The following is an 18,483-nucleotide window of genomic DNA, read 5'->3' on the forward strand; positions in this document are numbered from 1 at the left end:
CATCCATCTTTAATATGTAGTGTATAGCCAACATATACAGTAGAAGTGACCCATTTTATGCAACACTTAAGTGTATTAACATGCAATAAACACAAAAACTGATGTGACTAATGTCATAAATTATCAGCGTAGGTACAGTATAATACATGGGTACACAGGTATTGTATAATAAGTACACTATAGCATGGGCACAGCATAATTCTGTGGCATACTGTAAGTGGCTTTTCCCTTCAACTACAGTATTATGTAAGCGTGGGAGTCACATGGAAACCTGAACTGTTTTGAGTATAGCATTAACATCCTAATGCTGCATTGTATGAGAGAAACAGAGAGAGAGAGAGAGAGAGAGAACCCCAAAAGAGTGTTTCCATGACAACATCTGCAAAGGGTGGCAGATCCCTAACAAACAGTCCTCTTGCCAGCAGCTTTCTGGTCACTGGCTCTATAGCAGGACTGTTTCTGTCACGGGTGATTGTCTTCATAAAAGCAGGTGTCTCATGCTACTATTACATGCGACACAAGCGAGACACGTGACAGGTCTTCCTCAAATGGACAGAGAATTTAAAGAAACACAGTGAGCTCATGAGAAGAGCCCCTCTCTGACGCTGTGAGTGGCTAAAACCCTGTAAAGTCTGCCCTGAGGTTTGAGCCAGATGTTCCATTTTAGCTGTGGTGGTTGGCTAAAAGTTTACATTAAAGCTAAAATCAAAACTGAAATTCTGATTGGTTTACATTTAATTGTGTGAAAATGTAAATATTCAGTCTTCATTGATGCCTTTGTTAATCTTCCCACATCCCCATCTAAAATGCACAGCATGTCCTTGTTTTTAGATTAGCTCACCTCGTTTTTGAGATGTGTGTGATCAATAGATCCTACTCCGCCAACTATAGTCAGCTAAATTTTATTGCTGTTTTCTATTTATTAGACTCTTACATATACATAAACATCTCAAAATTCAATAAAGCAATGAATGCACTTTGATCTTGCTTCATTTTGTCTATAGACCGTACATTTCAGATTTATGAATTAGAGCATATTTTGTAAGTCCAGCCAACAGAAATAACAATAATATTAGCCTCAAACCTTTCACCAAATGTAAATGTATGCAGAGTAATTATTCCACATGTTATCCATATCTGAACCAGTTTATAATGACACCATAAAGTTGATTGTGGCCAATGCATAACAGTTTTCCCAAATTTTATAATGTGTTTTTAAATTAAAGCATATTTGTGGTTTATTTCAACCTGGTGTATCTCTCCAAAATCTATACTGTAGATCTGGGAAAAGGAAAAATCACACAAAGGCCCTCTAAAGTGAGTTCCCTGCAGCTTTCCAGAAAACATGATATTTGCATTAATCATTTAAAAAAATACAGTTTCAGGCTGACCAATGCTAAATGTGCTCTTTGCTGACTTTGTTAGGGATCTCCAATTGGGGAATACTTGCCATCTGATCTAATCCCCTCTGGATCATCCCCTGCTTAGTGGATTGCTTACATGCAAGTTACAGGTGTCGAAATTGTAGTTTGATGGTGGGTTGCATTCTTTTGAACCATGCAGCTGATTATTTCTTGAAATCTCCAAAACGTATGTTTGGACTACCAAGTTAACATGACCATACCAAAGCCTACAAAGCCCACATTACTGTATAATACTGTACCGTGCTGAAATAAATCAAAACAAACATCTACCAATTATATTTTTATAAAAAGCCATAAACTGATAGAACATGTGAAACACGGATGACAAAATCGTTTTGCTCTGTCTGAGCCCGCTCTCTAAATAGTTGTTTGTTGAGGCAAAACCTACAAGGAATTACAGCTTTAGTGTTTGCATTCACTGAAAGTGTAGAACTACTGTCACAGAAGGCGGCAAACTGGGGGGAAACCAATGTATATCACACTTCCAGAACAATTCTCTAGTATTGAGCCTTCCATTACCTCCAGCATTCAGCAGCTTTGACACCGGAACAGCGGAACTGAAACGCAAACACAACCGGGAATCTCCCGAGGCTCCGAGACTGCCTCAGCTCTCTTGACTAGGAAAACACACAAGGTGAGAATAATAGTATTCACACCTACACAGAACCAACAATATCTGAAAGTTCTCTGTGTGAATATCTGATTCTGTTTAGTGACTACAGTCCTGCAGCATCTACAGGCATAATTTCCTATCAAAGAGGCCTGCGAGCTAAAACTAATTTACTAGAAGCAAAATGTTAGCTGAGATGCATTTGAGTGTAATATTTTATGAATTCACTCTTTAGTGTCAGAGAAAGTTAAACTGGACTTGTTGTCATCAGTAAAAACCCTTTCTTTGACCCCAACGCTGCACAAAGCTAAAGGTAACCTGCAGGTGCAACAGCAGGACACAAAAGTTGTAGTAAAGGCAAACTGTTAGGTTTCAGATAGGATATTCCTGGTTTTCTCTCTTGCGAATTCACCCAGCTGTATAAATATTACATGCCCAAATGGAGTCATCACCAACAGCGTTGACTTGGAGCAATCCATTATGTATGAAGTATGGTGCGTGCATTATCCCTTCAACACATTCAAAAAGCTAAAAGAAAAAATACATAGCCACTAGAATGCACTGTTTTTCTCCTTTTGGTAGCTGAAGGCGTACTGAGAACTATTTAAGGGGGAAAATGGGATCGAAGTTGTCCGCACCACCCTTCAAGTAGATGAGAGCATCCACGCTGTCACGTCATAATCTCAAAAGCGTGCGGATAATTCTCTTCCTGTGATGAGAGAAGAACGTCTAACTGCAGCTACTGGTCCAATTCTTTGCAACCATAGCCTCACAGTCTGTATCACATTCTGGTTCTGCTGTGCCTCCTCCCACACTAAACACAAACAGCAGTGTGCCATCCACAGTACAGAGACGATCCTTTGCCTGCTGCCCTCCCCTCCATCTGAGACTTAAACACGCATAATGTGAAAAGATGCTCATAAAAGATCATCTGGATCATAACGTTAGGCTCTAACCTGCACTAAAATCTGTCCTATGTAAAACACCACCACCCACGTGCCGAAAGCCCTCTCATAGCCTGTCGTCTTGCTAAAGCAGCCATGCCGCGAACATGCTAATCTCATGTCTGGCTGACATTGCATTAGCTGCAAGACTTGACTTTAATAAAATAAGTCTTATTTCATATTTGTCATGCTTTCCTTGTTTTATGTTGAGCTCTTCACTGCGTCGAAGCGATCATGAAGAGCAGCACAATGTCAACGAGAGCGCAGAAGTCCCACCCAACTGCTGTTGAAATCTTCTGTTTGCAAAGGACAGCCAATCAGAAAGAAGTCTTAAAGAGATAGGGGCCTTAAAGGACAAGGAGCTAAAAAAAAAAGCCTGTTTCAGACATTATTTTAAACTTGAATCATGAAAAGCTACACTATTAGAATCAAGGACGGGAAAAATATGCAGCTCAAAATTACAATATCAGGTATCCTTTAGGTGTTGGTGGCAAATATGTTGTGCCTGTCTGTGTGAAACCATTATCTGTTAGTCCTTAGCCACATCCACCATGATAAACCTTATAAATGCTATTTTCTCCACTAACAAGTAAACACCAGCCGCAGGAATTTTAAAGGAGCTCTTTTTTTTTTCATGGAGTGATCTCATGTAGTAGTGTTTCCATGTGCTTCTCTTCATGTGGTGTTTCCATAGAGCTGACGAACCTTGCCATGGTTTCTGTGGTAACTGCAGAAGCAAGGCTCGCTCCTCACTGAACTATTTTTGTAACAGCAGATGGAAGAAGACTACAGTTTAGTTTAGGCTAGTTTAATTTTCTTTGCCTAGGGGTGTGAATGCAGCTTAGTCTATAATTAGATGTGAAATTTGCTTTGTTGTGTTTTGTACGTTTTTTAGCATGACCATGGCCAGGACTCACAGGAGTTCATTTAATGGGTAATACTTTTCATTGCGTATTGTAACACTGTATTGAATGGAACTGAATAAATTGGAGCACAGAACCACACTGTGGCAACACAACTCCGCATTTGTTGTGTGTACGCATTCATTTATACTTTTGACAGACTGTCAGAGTAAAAGTAGATTTCTTTTGGATCCCCCTCTGAAGAAATGCAACAAAAGACGGCACCACGCGCTGCTTTGGCTCTGCAAGTAGTGTGCTCAGCAGGACGTCAGTCTGGTCAGCCATGGAACAGCTTCTAACCAAGATGATTAAAACAGGACAGCCCCCGGGAACCAACCTGCCAGGTAAATCTAACTGGATATATTTATGGTCCATTTTCCCACCACTCCCTTTTGAATAAAGGAGTTCATAGGTGTGCCGCAGGGGATGGTTTTTGAAGACTGGGACTGCTAGACGAAGCTGTTAGCAGTAATCAGAATGCAAAATTGATATGAGGGTCTTTTATGGTTGTGGTTACTGAACTGACATACGTTTACTGGTACAGGCTGCTACTGTAGGCAGGAAAACACTAATTTCTTATGAATAGACAAGAAAATACCAGTTTCTTATGAATAGCACTCAAATACATACAGATCAGACATAATATTAAATCCCCTGGCAGGTAAAGTGAATGCAACCAGTTATTTTGTTATATTATTGTGTTATTTTGTTGGCTGCACCTGTTACAGGGTGGAATATGTTATGCAGCTAGTGAACATGTCTTTAACCTTAAGCTGATGCATAAAGATTCAAATGATTTTGACCCAGTCAGCTCATCTGGAGTGGTAATTCCCTATAAAACGTGTCGAAGGAAGTAAAATATGTGAACTGTCTTCAGGGGCATAGGTGTCCGAGCCTCACAGATGCACATAGGGAGCAAAGGCTAACTGATGGGTTGATATCCTGAGCTGAAATTGCTAGAAATTGTGACCCTGCAAAGCCTGAAATATGAAATAATTGCCAGAAAAATGTATTTTTTCTATTTAAACCTTATCAAACTGTTTATTGAACCTTCTGACAAATAAAAAAAACAAAAACAAAAAAACATCAGTCTAATGATGTTGAGATCACAATAACTTGGTGTTACAGGGTTAAAGCTGGTTGCGGCACATGAATATGTGGCTGTATGGCCACCAGTTTGCCAGAAGGCCCATGCTAACCCCCGTCCACTGCTGAGATCCCTCACACTGGAGCATCAGAAGTTACGCAGTGAAAGAAGATGGCCTTGTCTGATGAATCATGTTCTGTTGCACATCATGGTGAGAGCTGGGTGCATGCGCATGGCAGGCAGATGTCAGAGGCTGCATGATTCTCTGGTCAGTGTGCTCCTGGAAAAGCTTGGGTCCTGGCATTCATGAGGATGTTTGCTGCATGAAATGCACTACCTGCCTAAACACTGTTGCAGGGCATTATAGCAGACCTTTATAGCAAAGGCAGCATCTTTCAACTGTAATAAAGAACCTAACAAAGAGCTTTAACTTGTCCCTGTAATTCTCCACATGTCAGTCCTGCTCAAACATCTGTGAGATATGTGGGAAAAACTAATATGATACACTTTACAACTCACAGGACTTAATTGATCTACAGCTAATATCCTGGTACCTGCAATCACAGATGGTTCAGAGCTGTTTTATTGGCGCTAGGGGGCTCCACATAATATTAGGTTTTAATGTTGTGGCTGGTAGGCGTAGTTTGAACAGCCAGCATAGATCTTTATGACAAGCTGAACAGTTTCCTAAAATAACGGTAGAAAGCTGCCCGACTAGCTGTGTCTTAAGCGAACATAGTAATTATCACTTTGCTGTAAGTGTCTTCTGTGTTATCTAGCAAGCAGTGTTTAGTTCAAGAGATATTATCACCATTGCTCTAAACAGAATGAGGACTAACAGTAAAAGGAGTTGATCATTTTTATACTTTCTGATTTTTGGAAATATGTGATAACTTCAGTCTCGGTTGTCACGGTCAGTTGTCATTAGTATAATCATGCTCGGTGCAAATGCGCAAAACAACTGCTGCAAAGACACATTTCACAATCATACAAAGAGCGACTGGTTGAGCAGAGGTAGTAAACTCACAAACGAGTCGGGCCTCGTAAAATTTTACTAACAACGAAATGAAAAACATGCGACGGAAATCTGCTCTCCCCTCAGCATCCTGTTTGAGCTATGATGGAGTAGATCACTTGGCCAGTCATGGCCCAGCAAACCCATTAGAAAGCTGTACAAAGTTGGCTCTTCACGCATGCTACCTCTATGGTATCTGAGGCCCAGCGTCATTTTCAGCTCAATATCAGGGCAGTGACATCCACATAAAGTAAACTATGTAGAGGCCCATTTTCAAATACGGTCCACTAATGTGATCAAACCAGTTTAACTAAATTTGTCACGCAGACAACTGCCTGATCACACGCCTACATGATGCTCTGGTCCTCCTGGATTGCAGCCATCTTCGCTTCTTGCTTGTTTGGGATCTCAATTGAACTCGAGGTCAAGTTCATGACTCCTCCTAAATTGCTTTTGGTGAAAGTTTAAGACTGCCTTGCTGCTGGATCATTGTTCCTAGTGTTCTAATGCGATCCTTTGGATCTGAGGAGTCTTAATGTATGTACTGATCACCGCGCTGCTGCAATTAGAAGCAAAATTATCAAGCGACTCCTCCAGCAGTGCTACACATCCAATCAATAACTCCACTTCTGCTGTGTTTGACAGATGCACTGGATTATGAGGCATTTCTTTATATATGTATATACTTTGGTCTGTCCATCACTCATGCACACTGATTCCAAGCTCTGAAACTTTCCTGGAGTACTTCTGAAGTTTGCATCTCATGGTGGACCACCTGAAGTGGCTGGTCTACTCATGTCTTGATGTCTGACACATGTGCACCTGTAGGACAGTCTGACTGACACACCTTTGGTCTTTGACAACTGAGGTAAACAACCAGAATAAGAATAAGAATAAAAAAGGTTATCAAAACATCAAACTCCAGTTCTTGAGATGTATATAATTTTTTAACACTTTGTGCACTAATTCAGGGAAATTGCATCAAGCCATCGTTTAATCTACTCCTTTTAAAATCCAACATGCTGGCACACTTAAAACAAACAAAAAAAACATTATATATGCCCCACGTTGTGTAGACTGCATTTCGTATTCTAATCAACAAGTCCATAAATTTAATGGCTCTCCTAAATCAGACCTACTTGAGCTACAAATCTGCAGTCCAACCTGTCAAATACACCATAATGACCAGCTCAAAGCGCTGTTTGACCACAAACACATACATGTGCATACACAGTGGCTTCTGCTTGTGGAACTGCATTAAATGGCATCTTAGTCCCAAACACTCGATCAGCCAAAGTACAGACTCATCATGTCAGCTAATTAAGGCTGGAGTAGCCCTGTTTTTTACACAAACCTGCACGACTGCTTCAATAACTGTATTTCAGCACGGATGTAACCAGGACATGAGAAGAAAACCCATTTGCTTGCCTCTGTGTCCCATTAACCTGATCTTGGTCACGAGTCTTTACTGTAACCCTAAAAATGAAATGACCTTTTTTCAAAGCGATGCCAGCTGATTAAACAGGATGATTTTCCTTATCTGAGAAGGACACTAGCCTAATGTCCCAGAGTCCTCGGGGGAAGAGAAGTGCATAAGAATATGAATTTATCCCCAGACGTACACAGGCGGGAACCAACCCAGACGTAGAATAAAAGACATGCATGCATGAATCTCTAATGCTTTAATCAACAAGTCTGCTAGAGTTTCACTCTTTCTGCATTTCGAAACATGCTCACTGGTACATACACACCCACACGTGCCGGGCCATGTTCATACGTAATACCCAAACTGGATGATTAAACCTACCCAGAGCACACGTACAAGGAGAGCAAAAAAATAAAAAAATTTAAAAAATCCTCAGACACATATTTTTTGATTAATCCATGACACTGGAGCAGATTACAAGCATGTTCAATGCAGTATGCACAGATGTAGGTAGAGACCTCCCCTAAGCCTGCCAGAACGACTAGCAGACTTTGAGCTAACATGCAAAACAGAGGCAGCAACAGAGGGATGGAAGGAGAAGAACGACACAAACAGAGAGGTGAATTTACCTACCACACACGGACAGAGAGAAGGGAGCTTAGTGCGGCCCTTCATGAGCAAGAGACAGAGGAAAAACAGCCTCCCAGACACCCGCAGTAGAGGAGGAGAGAGATGGGGAGAAAAGGAAAGAGAGAGAGAGGGAGAGAGAGAAAGATGGGAGGCTGGGGAAGGGGGAATAAAAAAAAGAGGGAGGGGGAGTGAGGGAAGGGGGGGAGGGGGGTGTCGTAGCAGACGAAGAGAGAGAGAGTTTTCCTGGAAGCAGAGAGTTGTTGGTGTTGGATGTATCTTGGTGTTAAAGGCAAGGGTCGGAAAAGAGACGACCGGCTGCCTGCTCCAGCCGTGACTCAGAAAATATGTTTGCCACCGCCGGTGAGGGAGGGAGGGAAGGGGACATACAGGCAGAGAGACATCCTTTTATATTATTTTTTCTATGATTTTTGGGTTGTTTTTTTTTTCCTTTTTACAGTATGCTTCCACTCACTCTGCTCTTTGCTCCCTCTTTGGCTCACCAAGCAGACAGACGTCACCTAACGTGAGAGCGTGTTTGACGCAAATATGAACTCTCTGGGTACACCTTCATCTCCACTTTTTAAACGGCAATAGCAATTGTATCTAGATAGCCCATTGCATTGCATGCAATCTCAATGTGCTTAGCACGGAAGATAAAATAAATGAGCAAATAAGCTCACGCAGGTTTCGAATGTTTTAGGGAAGTGAAAAAATGTCCATGTCACCGCTGTTACACGGGGACTCAACACTTTGAAGGTTTATTTGGTCAAATAGCTGACAGCAAGTTGATAACCAGCTAATCCCTTCTTATATAGGCAAGAAAAAATACCAATATTTTCTGGTTTCAGCTTCCAGTTTTGCTTTCTAAAGAGAATCTGTTTTTTGAAATAATTTTTGAAAGTTGAATATTTATATTTTTATTGGATAGTAACAACTTTTGCCACAGTGAAATCAACTGGTGCACGCCAAGCTGTAAAATCAGCGATCCAACATTTTGTTGAATTTGCAGCGATGAAGCCATTTTTTTTTTTTTTTTAAAAAATTGCAATAGCATCAATTAATAAAGCACATAAAATTTAATAATAGACATGTAGCAAAAATATTTGGGTGCTGATCACTGAAGTTGTTGAAGATGTGTGTCAAATATGAGATGCAGTAAATGACATTCAGCTCTTTACCTCTAAAGGTTCAAATGAATCGGCCCTTCTCTTAGTGTTGTAGCTTTTTGAACTCTAACATGAAAGCTGATTTAATTACAAATACTCCTAGGTGGGACAGATGAGTCTTTACATATGATGTCTGTGTAATTTGTACCTTTAGAGTAGCTGCCAGCATTGTTGTCTGAATGCTCAGGTCTCTTTCTATATAAAGGATTTTTTTTTTTTTTTTATCACAATTTTCACTTTAGGTGCAAATAGCATCTTAATATAGCCTGTGATACTTCCTCACCTTATCACTTCACAATAGCCTAGCACAGTGATAACTGGTAAATTGCATGGCTGGTGTTATGAGAATGTATTTTTACTTTTTTACCAATTTTTTTTTGATACCCATATCCCTACGCAAGGATACATGAGCAAATTCATGTTTATCTTATCAGTCATTTCACATCACAAAGACCTGGAGATTGCTTTAAGAAGCGTGTTTCTAGATTTCTTTTATACTGTCTGTTTTCTGTATATAACCATAGCAAATACTGTTTCTTACGCAAGCATTAGACACTCTATCAAACTGTACAAATTCTTAAGTAATAACTTACATTCCTCTATCCACATCACAATCTTGTCTACGGGTATACTAGAAGCAGTATCGTCACCCTTTAGCCAGAAGCTGCACATTAATAAAGTCAACAATGAATGAGTAAGACAACTTTTCTCTAAGGAATGCATCGTGACTTAATGCAAAATACTGATATCGCTAATAACAGTTGATGCTTGTCCAATTGTTATTATGTAGTAGCCATTCAAGCTTTAATCTCAGACAAACTTGAGTGGTCTTTGATCAGTCGTTATTGCCCAAATTTTAACTAAATATAACTCCTTTCCAGGCTTAGTTGTCATCATAAATTGCACTTCAGCTGCATCTCTTTTTATGTCTTTCAGCTATATGGCTATATTAAGGGGGGGGGGGGGAGCAAAATTTGGTTGGATAAACAGAGTAAAATGCACCATGACCCCACTGGACTGTTTTACAGTGGATGGCTGTTGGGTGATGGATGGGTTATGACACCTGCAGAGGTTAGGCCCACAGCCCTCTGGATCTCAGCGACACAGTGAGCTGTGGCTTCTGCGCGGCTTCGCTCTCTGTAACTAAAGACAACTCAAGCACATCGTGACATTTCCATCTGGAGTGAAGCCCGTTAGAAGAGTGTTAAACGCTGTGTAACCTGCGAATCCAGCCACATAAGACCAAACATTAATTTTCTATTCTCTGCATTCATGAGCATCCTCTGCCGGCGCCTACACAGAGGTCATCCTCCTACCTGCACACTGTGGGCTTCACATTATCAACACCCTTCAATGGCAGGTCTCTCTCTCTCTCTCTCTCTCTCTCTCTCTCTCTCCCGTTCTCTCCTCTCTCCCTCCCTTCCTCTTTTCATCTCTATTCTCTCCATGATGATACCCCTGCCACGTTGTCATGGCAACAATCGGGCCCTGATTGCTTGGTTGCTAGGCAACTGACATCACCTATAAGGGGAACATGAAGATACAAAGCCAGAGACAAACAAATCAGAGAAAATATGTGCACTTGTGCATTACTGTGCTGGGTGTCACTACGTCTGAACTCTCATAGCGTCATTAGCTCACGTCGTGTGCCGTGTCTACTCAGGGCCAAAGCCACACATGTAGGCAGCGAGGTCTATCATTAGGGTTACTAAGCATATAATTCGAATTTGACTTGCACTCTGTTCAGTCTTGTGCTCTTTGCCAGGCAGGAGGTTCGAAACCCCCAAAATCGTGACCTGAATTTCAGATGAGATTGTTGTGAATGTGAGTGCCTGTGACAGGGGGACTGCTCATGAATCACTGATGCAGTAATTCAGATGCTCCCTGTAAATTATGGGGAAACACACAGGGCCCTACATGCATATATCTATATATAGGTGTGTGTGTGTGTGTGTGTGTGTGTGTGTGTGTGTGTGTGTGTGTGTGTGTGTGTGTGTGTGTGTGTGTGTGTGTGTGTATTTTGGCATGGGCCAATGCAGCATCCGAGCCTCACACATGTATGGTACTGTCATGTGAAATGTGTATGAATATTCCTTAATCAGACTGTCATGAGCTCCTTTGCTGTAGTTTTTTAATGTGCCACAAGATGTCATTGTGTGCTGTATTACAAAAAAAAAAAGGAAAAGAAAATCAGCTCTCTAAGAAATTAAGATCCTGCTTGCAAAGCTGTTGCAAGTCCACATCAATGATATCAGCTTGGCTTTCTTGTTTTCGTCACTTTTATTTGACCTTCCTCTTTTCCCCACATATGACATGCTAGTTATATGATCTCTAACTAAAAAGCCTACAATGTGGGCATAATGTGTCATTAGATAAGGATCCAGCGACAGCCTGACCCTCCTTGACCCTAATGAGGATGACAGAGCCTCCTTTATCGACTCTATCAACATCATTAGATGTTCACTCTCATTGCTATTGATTTTGAATTTTCCAGGTTGCCGCGACACTTTGTTGTGTTTCTTGTTTGCTCAGAACGGAGCAGTATAGCTGACAGCCACTGCCCTCCTTACGGTCTACCGTAGCAGGCTCACGGCTCCCCATTAGCCTTCTCGCTCAATTTGAAATGACAAAGTGTCCAACCCAAACAAGCAATGATATATCTAATTTGTCATCTGTCATGTGGACAATTTGAGGATGGACGATGATTCTGACAGCCAAAACAATGAAAATGAGCATCAGACCCTTGGAGGTGGCACTCTTAGTGCACAAAATGGAAAGGTTGTATAAATACGTGTTCACTGTTACAACAACGTTACATCGCCCTATTAAATCAAAAGAAGTAGCCATCTGCCCAAAATGAGGCTCAAAGGAGAAACTAGAAAAGCACTAAAGACACAGACTGAGCATCTACCCTACCAGAATATCCACCTAATGCACCAAACCATTTGAGTTCAAAAGAAAGGATGAGGCTTTGCTCATTCTCTCACCGTAAGAGACAGTGGAGCAGAGTGAAGCAGCAGAAGCAGGAGCACAGATTGTGCTGTGTGCATTTGACAAAGAGAAGCTCTTAACAGCCTTCTTGCTGGCTAAAGCGCCTGGTAGGGATGATGAGCATCATAAAGGAGCTGAAATATACTCATACGTGAAGTGAGCCCTCACCAGTGTTGACTCTGCAGGCTTAAGATAGTGAAACAAGGCAACTGATGGGCATATGATTTGGAGAAAAAAAAACTTGACATGAAGCATTTTGTCTTTTTTAGTTATAATTATTATTATTATACAAATATATGAAGCAGTGATCTTATACCTCCTCTTTATCTGAATTTAATGGGTTTTATTGGCAAAAAAATCATAGTTTTAAATAGAGCAAGGCTTCAATCCACAGTGCAAAAGCTACTTGCACTAGAGCGAAATGCTCCACAGCTTGCATGCATTCTGTCTGATCATGTAGGTGTACGTGGCTTTCTTTTGGTAAAACAAATGAACGTGTGGGTGAGTGGTGCAATACATACATAAAGACAAACAGAGATCATGGCTAACCCCTGAATTTTTTTCCAGTATTTCATCTCAAGCACAAAAGCAAGCTGTCATTCGAGCAGAAATAACGACAGAGCAATCGAAGGGGGGAAATAAATAAATAAATTGTCCGTCTCTATACAGCTACAAATTAGTTCTGCTGTCCTTTTTAACTGACCAGCAGAGACCCTCAGCACAGTGCAGTCGTGGCATCGGTCTTGCACTGGGGCAAGCTCTGCCTCGCACACTGTGCCCTGGGAGACACTTGGCAGGATCAGTGTCTCTGTGGCTGCATACAAAGGCCTGATGGATGTTCATGCCCTTGAGTGGAGATCATCTGAGCTCTCCACTGGATCACTAATCCTGACACACAGCACACACTGCTGCGCGCATTCATACTGGCATCACACGGTATGGTGAATGGGCGCTTGTTAAGGTGGATGACTTGAAAAAATATTGAGGAGGCTCGAAAGGACTTGCGAGCAGAGGGGTTTAGCTTATACTGTAACTCCATTTTGGAGACTCTCGGGGCTAGCGTAAGATACAGCAGCCATAAGCTTTTCATCCTTGAAAGCGCACTGGCACACACACACACACACACACACACAATAAACACACATCCACATTATATAAATATTTATATAGACTGAAAAAAATGTGAGTGGTAAAACCAAATCCAGGGAAGAAGATGCAGAAGATGTCAGATGTAGCCATACATGAAACCAATAAAGCGCACGCGAAGATGCTGACTTTGACTACTTCTTGTCAAATGTATAATTCATTGGAGGAAAAAAGGCACTAACTAGGGAAGCCTCGAAAGTGCTGAAGAAGAGGGCAGAAGGTAAGCTACAGAGCAGAGAGCAGGGAGGAGTAGAGTGAGCAGAGTGGGAGGGATGGGGGGGAGGAGGTAAAATGAGATAAAGGAAAGAGGAGGCTGGGAGAGAGGACCGAGAGAGGGATTACAGGGGTGAAGGAGGCAAAAAGGACAAAAAAAAAAGTCTGTGGAAATAGGAAGTGGATTGAGAGTGACAACAGGGAAAAGAGTGATGATCAAAAAAGGCTAGAGAAGAGGAGGCAACAGAAATGCACTGCATGTCCTCCGTACCGCACAGGAGAACGTGGATTTATTGCAGCAATTTTCTCAAAGATAGAATTAAGATTAGTTGCTTTTCGAGCATAAATCCTTTTCACTATGCGCATCATCTGTGTTCGCGCCTCTCAAATTACCGACCCATCCTTCTCTGACTCAGTGCCATACAGGAAGGGAGAGTCAAAGGTATTGTCAGGCACGCAACTAAATATAAATCTTGTGACGTCTCCTCGATATGCCCTAATATTCTAGTTCTAAATGTTATGTAATGACACTTGTGTATGATTCACCGGCATCATATGTTGCAATTTACTGCTTGCTTTTTTTTTTCTTTTTTTTCCCCAGAGATTTTAGTGTGGGAAGGAGCAGAAAATTACATAAGCTGCTAAAAAGTCCAATTCGCTCAGGAGAATCGATTGAAATGCCGAGTGTTTCCTGGTCATTTGCTCCATGAATTATAAATAAAAAGATTACAGTCAAATTGCAGTCAAAAAGCCAAAACTTGAACCTGTCAGTGTAGGAGGATAGAGAAAAGTAATAGCGTCATAAGAACTGTAAGAAAAAAAGAAAGGGACACAACTTTTGCACTTTTACCTTGAGGATGAAATCATCTTTTATCCGAAATGGGCTTTCCTCACAAATTTGTACTAATTCTGGTTCTTTTTCTCAAAGACATCCTTTCTCAGCCTGACTTTTCTCGCCAAAATACTCAACCCACCGACTCAGTGGGGGATGCCTTTTAACCGTCAAAGAGCACGGCACAGCAGTGCTCCGGTTCTAGTTGTGTGCTCTGTGTAGCGGTATCAGATATTTGTCACTCACCAGCTGACTGTGGCTTCACCCACACACCAAAACTTTGTGCAAAGACCTGCACGGGAACGCGGCATTGTTCACATAACTTGTTATACAGCACGTGGGTGTCACGGAACAGCTCGCTCAGGGAGCTGCTCGCCCGTCATCTGCTACGTGGTGGCAAGCCACACTCCTCACCTGCAGTTCAGCCTGCCTCCATTAAAGTTTAATAATGCACATTTAAAGGAATACACCAAGTTTTGTGGCATATCCAAGTGAACCGTTGGCTCTCTTGTGAATATCTGGTTAGTGTTTAACAAACAATCCCCAGTGACAAAGGTTTAGCTCATTTTGCTGGGTGAAACGGTCATCTAGGCACTCCAAGAATAGCCATTTCATTTGCCAGTCCAAGAGCTGCTTAGCCAATCAGTCGGTGCATAACTTTGCACATCTATGCGCTCTCACCTTTCCTTTTATAAACCAACCATCTGTCTCACAAGTTCTTGGCAATACTTGGGTTTTCTGTGCCAGCTTTACACTAAGTCTTTTCACACTTTGAAAGCGATGCAGAATTCTGGAACCGGTTGGGTGAAAAACCCACAGTTACCAACCGTGGTCTTTTACTTACAGTCTTATTTTTCTTCTTGTCCTAAGCTCAGTGATGTAAAACAAAATGCACGAGGTGCAGGTGTTCCAGGGAGGAGAAATACCTTGAAGCTTCCCTTTCCTGCCCCCCCCCCTTCTCTCTCAATGAATTTGTCACACTGCACGGTGCAAGGTAACAAAAACTGCTTTGCAGAACCAAAAAGCAGCTACCTGTGTGGAAGTTCTGTCATTAGGGAAGGACGTGAAATGGTGTGAAATTCGCAAACAAAAAACGCGTTTAATGTACTTTGCTGTACACGCGCGCAGTGTGTCTCCCTCCTCATCTGAATGCACCTACTTATCTGTGTTTAACCACTAATCTCTGTTGCCACGGAAACTGAGAGCTTGATAAGCAAATGAATGTAATGTGCCACAGTTAAGCGCAAGTTTACGTAATACATCTGAAAGGACCAGCTGCACTCACGCCTGCTCCACAAATTAAGAACAAATGGAAATCTCAGATGATCAGCACCTTCACACGCCTGTGTGTGTGTGTTTGCGTGTATTTTTGTTTTCCTCTTTTTTCTGTCATCACTTCCTGCCAGAATCTGCATTCAGGTTCAGCTGCTGTAGTACACTGCTCACCTCCTTTTGAATCTGTGTGCAGCTGTGTAGGTATGTCCATCAGAAAATTATATATATATATCTATATCTATATCTATATCTATATAGAGATGATCTGAAGGTCTTAAGGTCTTGGACATCTGAACAAATAGGCTTGGACAACAGACTTGAAGCTACTTCATGTTCCTTTTTCTAGTCAGTCTCATGTCTAGTACTGGCTCCTTGGAGCAGCGCATGTGTGTGATATAACATGTGGCTCATACATTATGTTTGCAGATGTTTGCAGCTGCACAGTGGGTAAGCTTCACGTGTGCTTACGGTCGAGTTTAGGACAAAGCAGCTGGAAATTGTGAGAAATATTAGCATGCACAGTGCCCTCCCATGGTCTCTGCCTGACACACTCTGCAGCTCGGGCATGACACAAAGCCCCACACAGGCAACCCGAGGATCAGATCTCTGCCACTTTCGCTACATCCACGCAGGTCAGCCAGCCCCTGTTCATACACTCACAAAGCATGACACGGAGTAGGAGATTCAGAGAGTGGGAGAGAGGGTCATCTAGAGAGGGAGATATCAAAGAGTGTTCAGTCAGGTAGCTCAGCTCGCACTGAGGCTTTTCTGAAATGTTCAAATGCTCAAAACGAACACAAAGATAGAAACAATGCACAACACGAGAAATGTCATGAAGACAGCAAATTCCCACAATTGAGAGATGGCAGAAGGAAGCTGGCTGCTTTCTTCCCGGTTCAGTTCCAGTTGTGGTGCCTCTCACTCTGTTTCACGCACACATAGAGCTAGAGTAATGAACAACAGATAGGCTTACCTTTGTAGTCACAATGCAGAGGCAGTCCATGGTACTTAAAACAAATATCGGGGTGTATCTCAACCCCCCCAACCCCCCACGACAGAGGGCTGAGACCCCACACCCCTCTCCCCAGCCTGCCCCACTCCTGCGCTCTCACTCTCGTCCTGCCTTTCCCCCCTTTTCTCTCCTTCCGTGAATCTCTTCTTTGACTAACTGAACCAGCGAGGGAAAGAGAGGATGGAGGGAGGGGGGAAACATGAAAAGGGAGGGGGAGGGCCACAGAGAAATAGAGAGAGTGAGCAAAAGGAGAAAAAAAGAGAAGAGAGGAGAGAGGGTGGTCTTAGAATTTAGTATAAGAGAGAGAAAGAGAGGGAGAGAGAGCAGAGAAAAGGAAAGGTGTGAGTCTATCTAAGGAACGGTGGAAAAGAAAGAGAAAAGATGGGATGAATACAAAAAGAGATGGAGAAAGGGGAGGATGGAGATGGAAGGCAGGGGTGGTGGGATTAACAAAAAAAAAGAGGGGGGGGGGGTCACACTGTGGAAAGAAAAGGGGAAAAAGAGAAACGGAGAATAAGACAGCGAAACAGCCGAGGATGGAGAGGAAGAACTGAGGGAGGGGACAGTGAAGGAGAGAGAAAAGGAGAGGGAGAGTGGGTGAGTGCGTGAGTGTATGCATGTGTGTGTGTGTGTGTGTGTATGTGTGTGTGTGTGTGTGTGTGTGTGTGTGAAGACAGCAGGAATTAGACCGAAAGAAAATGTGTTGAGGAGGAGAGTGTGAATTACATATGCATCACAGAAAAAAAGAAACCATGAAGCACCGCGAGAGCGACTCAGAGAAGACCGGATCCCATGAAGCCGAAGTTTGCTTTAACCGGATGAAAAAAAGAAAGAAACTGAAGACACATGAAGGTTTTTTTCTGCTTGTTGTAGCACTCTGCAGCTGTTGCCTTAGCAATGGTGCAGTTGTTGCCATGGCAATAGGGAGGCTTGTTGTTGTCATATGGTCACCCTTGTAGGACTGAGGTCTGAGTCAGTAACTCTGCATTGGATTTGCCCACCTGAGCATATTTCCACGTGGCTGTGCAAATATGCACTCAGGTTATAGAGGAGCACAAAGGACAGTAATAATCTGAGATTTTAGGAATATTTCAACGTTAAATAGTCCCAAATACACACATTAATGATAATGCGTTGAAACTTTCTTTAGCCCCTTCTTCGTCTGAATTGTTATATGATTTCTCCTCTGTTTGACTGTTCACATTTTTGTTTAGTTTAACTAAAACAGATTAAAGAATGCATGCACTCCTCTCAGCACACTCTGCCTTTAAGACTGTGGACTGTACCACTCGGGGTTATATAAGGGGGAATGTGTGCTTTAGTGTCTTTACATCATCAGTTCTATAATTGTACAAATCCACCCCTCACCCAGCCACATCCCCACTTTCCAGCCCCCCACAATGCTGGAGCAATGGTGCAGAAGTAAAGCAATTCAAAATGATGAACGCACGTTTATACCCCAGGTGAGAGTAGAGGCTTTGATCGAAATGTACAGCGGCAATGAAACAAACTGAAACGCTTTGTGTCCACAGATGGCCTCATCCTACTGTTAGTAATACACTTGTAGTCGTACTTTGACAGACAGATGACCCTAGTTACCTCTCTGCGCTTTATTAAACGCCTGTTAGTTTACATTTGGACATCTGATCGTCGTCTCTTGGCTCATGAACTACTGAATTACAAACCTTACTTATTACAAGTTGCACGGCAGCTTTGTGTGACAGAGGTTTAATGAGCAGAGATTCGAGCACAGTGAAGTAATATTTCAATTGTCATCATATAACATTTATTCACTTCCACTAGCCTTTGA

At 42.1% G+C, this 18,483-nt stretch overlaps 1 protein-coding gene across 2 annotated transcripts in view; it reads right to left on the reverse strand.

Moving 5' to 3' along the window:
• dlg4a (discs, large homolog 4a (Drosophila)) overlaps positions 1-17,319 on the reverse strand; it is a 64,210-nt gene extending 46,891 nt beyond the window's left edge. Inside the window, exon 1 of one of the 2 annotated variants that reach the window (XM_006802259.3) lies at positions 16,635-17,319. In XM_006802259.3, the coding sequence (XP_006802322.1) occupies positions 16,635-16,664 (30 nt within the window). In that variant the 5' untranslated portion in view covers positions 16,665-17,319. Of the gene's footprint in view, positions 1-8,041; positions 8,117-16,634 lie in introns of those variants that run through there. The other variant, XM_006802258.3, reaches the window with a different exon arrangement.
• Positions 17,320-18,483: the final 1,164 nt, after the last annotated feature.

Source organism: Neolamprologus brichardi, chromosome 10, assembly GCF_056152115.1.
Source record: "Neolamprologus brichardi isolate AB-2024 chromosome 10, ASM5615211v1, whole genome shotgun sequence".
Classification (NCBI taxonomy): Eukaryota; Metazoa; Chordata; class Actinopteri; order Cichliformes; family Cichlidae; genus Neolamprologus; species Neolamprologus brichardi.